The 8,590-nt window shown below is 52.9% G+C and overlaps 2 gene segments (V, D, J or C); both read right to left on the reverse strand.

Annotated features, from left to right (window-relative positions):
• Positions 1-857: 857 nt before the first annotated feature.
• LOC137158591 (Ig heavy chain V region PJ14-like) lies at positions 858-1,311 on the reverse strand. The segment is given in 2 exon segments: positions 858-1,171; positions 1,266-1,311. Coding segments are annotated over 2 exon segments (360 nt in total).
• A 1,223-nt stretch (positions 1,312-2,534) lies between these two features.
• Positions 2,535-2,971, reverse strand: LOC137158590 (Ig heavy chain V region 3-like; the record flags this gene model as incomplete). The annotated part of the segment is given in 2 exon segments: positions 2,535-2,833; positions 2,926-2,971. Coding segments are annotated over 2 exon segments (345 nt in total), but the record flags the coding sequence as incomplete, so codon positions are not given.
• Positions 2,972-8,590: the final 5,619 nt, after the last annotated feature.

Genomic DNA, 8,590 nt, shown 5'->3' on the forward strand with positions numbered 1-8,590 from the left:
GCCTGTGGGTGACCAATGCCTTGTGTGTGGAGGTGAAGTTCCAGCCGAGGCAGTCGAGTGCACACCTACAGTGGATCTCTGGGAACATTTGTTCTATTATGAATTGGTTCGATGAGGCTGAATGTGAAGCCACAAAAGGCAACACCTGCGGGGCAATGCTGTGAAAAGAGAGAAGCTGGCTGGACAAGGCCTGTGAAATATTAAAACGACACGTCGTGTTTGGGTGGGGCTCGGTAGCGGCACCGGGTCTTGTGAGAGGTCCCGGCCCTGGGAGAATTTTTACCCACGGAGAATTAACAGGAGGTTTTGGGGGAATAGATTTAGCCCCCTCAGCACCTCCCAGGCATCGAGCCAGAGTCACTTGTTGGCTCCTGGCTCTGAATCAAGGAGCTCTGGGGCCAGTGACTCAGTCTTTGTCCTCCACGACACAGAGGGCGGGTTGTGTTCCCAGCTGTGCTGTGAGAGTCGGGCTCTCGTGTCTGTGGGAGACACCAGTACAAAGAGGCTCCTTGTGTATTTTCCCAGCCAGGGGAGGGAAGAATAATCCATTTGCTATGGCGTGAGTCTAGCTGTGAATATCCCTGGGGGTTTTCTTCTTTCACTTCTTAGCAGAATGACAGACAAACGGGTGGAGCGGGGCCCTGGGAGGCAGGACTCCTGGGTTCCCTTCTCAGCTGTGGTATTTAGACTGTGAGACTTTGGGTGAGGCGGGGTAACTTGCTGTGCCATCTGCAGAAAGCAAACAACCAACCAAGCAGAAAGCAGATTGTGTGGGCAGCTGCTTCTCTGGGCGGCTCTTACAGGCAGGCTGGTTCTCCGCACGGTTAGTTTTAGTGCTGGCTCGGGTAGGTTTTCCCTCACTGTGTCTCTCCGGCACAGTAATACATGGAGGTGTCTGCGGGTTGCAGGCCGGTCAGTTGCAGGTACACTTGGCTCTTGGAGGTGTCTCTGGTGATGGTGAGGCGACTTTTCAGAGCATCGTTATAGTCAGTGCTTCCACCACTCCAGATACCTCCGACCCATTCCAGCCCTTTCCCCGCTGGCTGGCGGACCCAGTGCACATGGTAGCTAGTGAGAGAGAATCCGGACACGGCACAGGTCAGTTTGAGGGTCTCTCCGGGCTTCTTCACTCCCCCTCCGGACTCCACCAGGCTAACCTGGGAATAGACACCTGCAGAGGGGAGAAACAAAGGGAAATATTGCAGTGATTCCTAGAGGTGTGGATATTAGAGAACATGTGGTGGGAGCCCAGATTCCGCCCTTACCCGCTGGGAGCAGCAGGAGGAAGGCGAGGACCAGGCTGGGGGCCATGTCTGCGGCTGGCGGGCTGGTTCCCTGGGCGGGCTGGGAAGCTGAGCTGGCTCTGAGCGGTGTGAGCGGCCTGCCACTGGGCTATGAAGAGGGCCCCGGGCGGCTCATTTGCATGGGACAAGGGGTGGGGACAATATAAGGGGAGATCTAGCAGGAGTGTGACACTGTATGGAGTTTAAACCCAGTGTCGGGGAGATCTGAGGGTTCAATCTTAGCACAGGAGCTTCCCTTTGAGTATTTATATATATGTAATAACAATTGGAACTTATAATAATAATACGAATTGCACCTACGTATCTATCTATCTGTCCATGATGCCTCTCCAGCGATCCCAACTGTGGATGCTGGTGTCAATGTTATAACCCAGCAGCCCCTGACATCACTGAACCATCCCTTGTTCCTGGGAATCTGCAGACCTGGTCTGCAAACCAAGTGTGCAAAGCTGCTTCGGGAAAGTCTCTGCGCTGGGCTGTGTGGCTGGAAAGGATTGTGGAGCACAATTGCTTAGTGCGATGAGAAGGGACCGTGCTGCACGGCAGGATAATGTCACAGCTGGTGCTCAGTCGCTGGACAGGCCCTTGTGATGGTCCCTGTACAAAGGGGGTGAATTTCATCCCTAGAGAATTGCCAGTGGCTGGCGGGGAAGGTCCCTGGTAGGTTATTGGCCAGGCCCTGCCATTCATTCCCGTTGCTCTTCGCTGAGGACCCAGCTGGGCCCATGGATGTCCTGGAGTTATTTGATGAGGCCCATAGAGAGGAGGCAGTGTGCAGGGGGAGGGTGTCGATGAGTTATATAACGTGTGTGATACCTTTCAGCAAATATTGGTGAAATACCCAGCACTCCCTGATAGCTTCACTGTGCCCATGTTTTTATCTGACAGTGTTTGTGGCTTTATTTATCGCGTTCTCCCCCCACCCCCGACTTAAAGGGGTGTTTAATCGGTGTCTTTGTTTGCACATAAACTGATTTTAAAATGTGTTACAAACAGGGGGGAAAGGTTCAGGTCCAGCCCTTCTCAGTCAAGTCGGGACCGGCCTTGGCTCTGTGCTCGGTGTGAAGCTAGATTTGGCTAAGACTGAGCCGCTGGCAATGAACACGTCGCTTCCTCTCTTGAGTCCCCAGTGCCCGCAGTGTCAGTGTCTGAGCAGCTGGGACTTTCCCTGCTGCCTGCAGCAGGAGGTTTTTGTCTGAGCTCCCAGCGGCTTCCCCTCACTGTGTCTCTCACACAGTAATAGCGGGCGGTGTCCTCGGGCTTCAGGCCGGTCATTTGCAAATAGAGCTCGCTCTTGGAGTTATCCCTGGAGATGGTGAATCGCCCTTTCACTGCATCAGCGTAGTACGTGCTGCTACCGTCCGTGTGAATCTGAGAGACCCACTCCAGCCCCTTCCCAGGAGCCTGGCGGACCCAGTCCATCCAGGAGCTGCTGAAGGTGAAGCCGGAGGCTTTGCAGGAGAGGCGGAGAGAGTCTCCGGGCTTTTTCACATCCCCTCCGGACTCCACCAGCACCTGGGAGCGGGCACCTGCAGACAAAGACAGGTTGTGAATATCGCTATAAAAGCAGCGGTGACACAATATTCTCCGAACCCGCCAGTTGTTCAGAGGCAGAAAATACCTTCCAGAGCCGCGAGAGCGAAAATCACAGGGAGGAAAAATCTCATTTTTCCTGGTGTCGGTGGGGAAAGTCCGCAGCGGGGCTGGCTGGTCCCTGCACAGACACAGGGGTGGGTGTGTCTGCGGGTGCAGCCTGGGCAGAGGGAGACACAGATTTAAACAGGAACCCATCTCCCTCATTTGCATATTCCCTGCTTATAAGAGACACAAACCCCCCCGTCACTTCTCTGCTTTACTCCTCGAGCTCCGGTGCAGGGGCAGGTGACCCATCCCGTGTGTTTGTGCAGCGCCGGTCCCAGGCCGCTGGGATCCTCGACAAATATTTGGGACCCCTGGGAAGAATAAACAGCTCCCTGCAGTCGGGAGATTTCCTCCGGCACGAACTGAGGGGCTGGTTATTGTGAGGCGATGTCGTGGGGGGCACTGCTGCTGTGCTGCCAAGTCCCATGCACAGCGGGGCCATTTAACCTCCGATCAGTGGGTCAGTGTCTGAGCAGGGATCGTGTCCCAGGGAGAGACCCACAGGGGGTGCGGCCTTTTCTGAGGAGGAGATATCGCCATCTAGGGAACCCAAGCCGAACACCCAGGCTGCGAGAGAACTAAAACCACGTAGGGAAAGTGTCTATTTTAACACGAGGAACCACACACAGGAAGAAGAAAATGTTACCTTTTAAATGCTGGAATTGTAACTTTGTCTGGGGGGAGGAGGGATTTACAAAGGGCAGTTTGGTACCCAGGTCCCATGGAAAGGGAATGGCCGTTAAGCACCCCAAACCTGTGTTAGTGCCTCTGAAAAATCTCCCTGTCTTTCTCTGCAGAGAGAGATACACGGTGTGCAATATTCTTCTCTAATTCACCCCTTGCTCTAAGCCAGGGAGCTGCTTGTAACGTGACCTTGATGGTCTGTGTACCTAGGATCGGTGGAGATGAATACAATTCAGCCTGTGAAATGTTTGACCTGTTCCCGTGGAATATTCATCCGCAGTTCATTTAAATTGTGGCTGTGCTCACCTGGTCAATTGGGCTTCTCCGCCTATTCTACATATTAGCTGACGTCCACTCTAGTAATGGGAGATGAACCTGCCCCTGTTCAAGTGTAGGAGGTGCTGTCCATCAAAAAAGGCCAACGTCCCATGCACTTTATAGAGGTTAAAAATGGGCCGCAGATGAGAATCCGGATTGTTCATCTCTCAGCATCGGTCTGGGTTTGAGAAATGCCTGTGGGTGACCAATGCCTTGTGTCTGGAGGTGAAGTTCCAGCCGAGGCAGTCGAGTGCACACCTGACAGTGGATCTCTGGGAACATTTGTTCTATTATGAATTGGTTCGATGAGGCTGAATGTGGGGGTCACAAAAGGCAACACCTGCGGGGAAATGCTGTGAAAAGAGAGAAGCTGGCTCGACAAGGGCTGTGAAATATTAAAACGACACGTCATGTTTAGGTGGGGCTCGGTAGGGGCACCGGGTCTTGTGCGAGGTCCCGGGCCCTGGGAGAAGTTTCACCCACGGAGAATTAAGAGCAGGTTTTTTGGGGGGAAGAGATTTAGCCTCCTCAGCACCTCACAGGCATCGAGCCAGAGTCACTTGTTGGCTCCTGGCTCTGAATCAAGGAGCTCTTGGGCCAGTGACTCAGCCTTTGTCCTCCACGACACAGAGGCCGGGTTGTGTTCCCAGCTGTACAGTGAGAGTCGGGCTCTCCTGTCTGTGGGAGACACCGGTACAAAGAGGCTTCTTGTGTATTTTCCCAGCCATGGGAGGGAAGAATAATCCGTTTGCTATGGCGTGAGTCTAGCTGTGAATATCCCTGGGTTTTTTTTCTTTCACTTCTTAGCAGAATGACAGACAAACGGGTGGAGCGGGGCCCTGGGAGGCAGGACTTCTGGGTTCCCTTCTCAGCCGTGGTATTTAGACTGTGAGACTTTGGGTGAGGGGGGGTAACTTGCTGTGCGATCTGCAGAAAGCAAACAACCAACCAAGCAGAAAGCAGATTGTGTGGGCAGCTGCTGCTCTCGGCGGCTCTTACAGGTAGGCTGGTTCTCCGCACGGTTAGTTTTAGTGCTGGCTCTGGTAGGTTTTCCCTCACTGTGTGTCTGGCACAGTAATACACAGAGGTGTCTGCGGGTTGCAGGCCGGTCAGTTGCAGGAACACTTGGCTCTTGGAGGTGTCTCTGGTGATGGTGAGGCGACTTTTCAGAGCATCGCTATAAACAGTGCCTCCATTATTCCACATGACTCCAACCCATTCCAGCCCTTTCCCCGCTGGCTGGCGGATCCAGCTCACATGGTAGCTAGTGAGAGAGAATCCGGACACGGCGCAGGTCAGTTTGAGGGTCTCTCCGGGCTTCTTGATTCCTCCACCGGACTCCACCAGGCTAACCTGGGAATAGACACCTGCAGAGGGGAGAAATAAAAGGGAAATATTGCAGTGATTCCTAGAGGTGCGGATATTAGGGAACGTGTGGTGGGAGCGCAGATTCCGCCCTTACCCGCTGGGAGCAGCAGCAGGAAGGCGAGGACCAGGCTGGGGGGCCATGTCTGCGGCTGGCGGGCTGGTTCCCTGGGCGGGCTGGGAAGCTGAGCTGGCTCTGAGCGGTGTGAGCACCCTGCCACTGGGCTATGAAGAAGGCTCTGGGGAGCTAATTTGCATGGGACAAGGGGTGGGGACAATATAAGGGGGGACCTGGGAGGTTTGGTTCAATCTAGCAGCAGGTGGGTTAATGAGTCTCACCAGAGAATCCAAGCTCCATAAACAAACGTGCTGCATTTCTTGTGCACTGTTTGATTGGAAAACATAAAACCACTGAGTGAAAACGATCTCGCTCTCTCTGCACCGATCTATATCTGTATCTATGTCTCGGTCTCTCTGCCCTTCAGTGTAGTTGTCAGTGTGATGTACCCGCAGTTAGTTCTAGGACTGATCCATTCCTTTGCAGGATGACCTGGAGCATGAGGATAGGAAGAGACTTGGCAAAGATGCTTCATAAAATTCATACTGTCGGGTATAATGTTGCAAAGCATCTTGGGGTCAAATTGCTAGTGCCAGGGGATAAAAGTCACCCCTGTACAGAACGGCAGCAGGAGACTTAACCACGGAAGGCTTAGGTGGGCTCAGTATGGGGCAAACCCCTTTGTGCTAGCCCCTTTCTAAAGTCCTCTATCAATGGGCTGAGAGGGAAGGTCACTCAGAGGTCACTGATCCGCCCTTTCCGGTCAATGATCTTCTCTCAGGTCTCAGCATTCCCACCGCTGTTCACCACGGGGGCAGCTTCTCCATTGACTTCTGTGGGAGGCGGGGAGCTGCTTAAACTGCAGAGCATCCGAGCAGAAAGCTCTGGTGAGTCAGTGCGGACATCCACGGAGCGAGGGCGGATGCACCTGTCCTTTATTCCTGCTGGTGGCTCGAAATATGCTCGGGGCATCTTCTCCCCGCGCTCCCCAGGGGCGATAGGAGAGAAAGTCTCTGCTGATTCCATCACAGCTGTGTGCGGGGTGGCTGAGGGGAGACATGTTGTGTCGGTGCTCACGGCTGTGGAGCAGGAGCGCCACCTCCAGGAAATGTATCCCCCTGTCTCTGCAGGGGAAGGTTTTTGTCTGAGTTCAGACCGGCCTCCCCGCACTGTGTGTCTCGCACAGTAATACAGGGCGGTGTCCTCCGTCTTCAAGCTGTTCATTTGCAAATATGCCGTGCTGATGGGATTGTCCCTGGAGATGGTGAATCGCCCTTCAACAGCCTCAGAATACCATTGGCTCGATCCGCTTGGGGAACTAACTCCGGCCACCCAGTCCAGCCCTTTCCCGGGAACCTGACGGACCCAATGCATGTTGTAATCAGGGAAGGTGAAGCCGGAGGCTTTGCAGGAGAGGCGGAGAGAGTCTCCGGGCTTTTTCACATCCCCTCCAGACTCCACCAGCTGGACCTGGGACAGGGGCCCTGAAAATAAAGACACGTTACTAATGTTATTAGAAAAAAGGAGTGATAATACAACATTCACCTGTTTCTTAAAATTGCTGAGAGTAAAAAACTACCTTTAAAAGACGCTACAGCGAAAAGTAAGTGAATCCAAGGTCCCATTTTCCCCGGTGTGCGAATGGGAAGTTCTCAATGAGGGATTGTTTGTTTGGCAACTGCACAATTACAGAGCTCTAGGTTATCTACCTGGGTGCAGACTGTGCAGAGAGAGAGAGAGAGACAGAGAGATTTAAACAGGAAAGTGTCACTGCCATTTGCATATCCCGCTCTTTATAAGAGAGACAAACTCCTGCCATAAAGATCTGCATTACCTGCACTGGAGAGAGCTCAGATAGGAGTCGGGCTGCCCCTTGGTGCAGTGTGTGTGTCACAGAATCATTGACGATGAGGGTTGGAAGGGACCTCAGGAGATCATCTAGTGAAACCCCTGCTCAGAGCAGGACCAACCCTGACTAAATCATCCCAGACAGGGCTTTGTCAAACCAGGCCTTAGAAACCTCTAAGGATGGAGATTCCAGCACCGCCCTAGGTAACCCATTCCAGTGCTTCACCACCCTCCTAGTGGAAAAGTTTTTCCTAATATCCAACCTAGTCCCCCACTGCAACTTGAGACCATTGCTCCTAGTTCTGTCACCAGCCACCACCGAGAACACCCTAGCTCCATCCTCCCTGGAACTCACTTTCAGGTAGTTGAAGGCGGCTATCAAATCCCCCCTCGTTCTTCTCTTTTGCAGACTAAAGAAGCCTAGTTCCCTCAACCTCTCCTTGTAAGTCATGTTCTTCAGCCCCCTCATCCGTTTTGTTGCCCTCCTCTGGACTCTAATTTGTCCACATCCTTTCTGTAGTGGGTGGCTAACTGACAATAGGTCAGGTTGTTTTGCTGCTTCCTATAAAGCAGCTGGACAAGGACGCTGTTGAGACAAGTGACTGGGATAAATGAGTTCTGGAAGATTTTTGAGGGTGGCAGTTGTTAGGACCCCATGTTCCTAATGGTGCTGTGAGAGAACAGTGATTATTGCAGGGTGACTGGGGGTAATTCTGTGTGGAAAGGGACTGAAACATGGAGGCTGGCATAGATGAGATCCAAACACGCAAGATTCTGAGTGTCTGAGTTACTGAGCTCTCATGTGACAATCCCAGAGGTTTTAGCACACTCGGGCCTTTGCACGCGTTGATTGACAATCCCTTGTTGAATGTTGGATCTGAATAAATATCCTGCTCAGATAAGCTCTCAGACTTTGCCATGTAGCAGGGAATGGAATTCCCACCTCTGTGCCATGATAGCGGCTCTGGATTCCACAGCAGACAGCGGATTTAAGGACTCCGGGTTCATCTTCCCAGCTACGGGAGAGAGCAACAGTCCAGTGAGTCCAGCTGCAACAGCCAGAGTTTGGGAATGAAAATTCCTGTGGCCTTTCCCTTCCCTGCTTGGCAGAATGGCAGAATAACTGAGCGAGTTGGAGGCCGGGTGTCAGAAATGCTGGACTCGATTCCCAGGCCTGGCAGTTCTGATTCTCTGTGTGACTTTGGGGTTCTATGTGGTTGAGTTCACATCACACGTGGGTTCAACTTGCCATGGATCCTGGATGAAGCATAGCTACCGAAGCAGAAAGAACTCTGTGTGGGCAGCTGCTGCTCTCTGAGACTCACACAGGCAGGCTGCTTGGGTAGTTTTAGTGCTGGCTCTGGTACATTTT

This window comes from Emydura macquarii, unplaced genomic scaffold (assembly GCF_026122565.2).
Source record: "Emydura macquarii macquarii isolate MOO-44397 ecotype Brisbane River unplaced genomic scaffold, CSIRO-AGI_Emac_v2 contig_1767, whole genome shotgun sequence".
NCBI classification, from domain to species: Eukaryota; Metazoa; Chordata; order Testudines; family Chelidae; genus Emydura; species Emydura macquarii.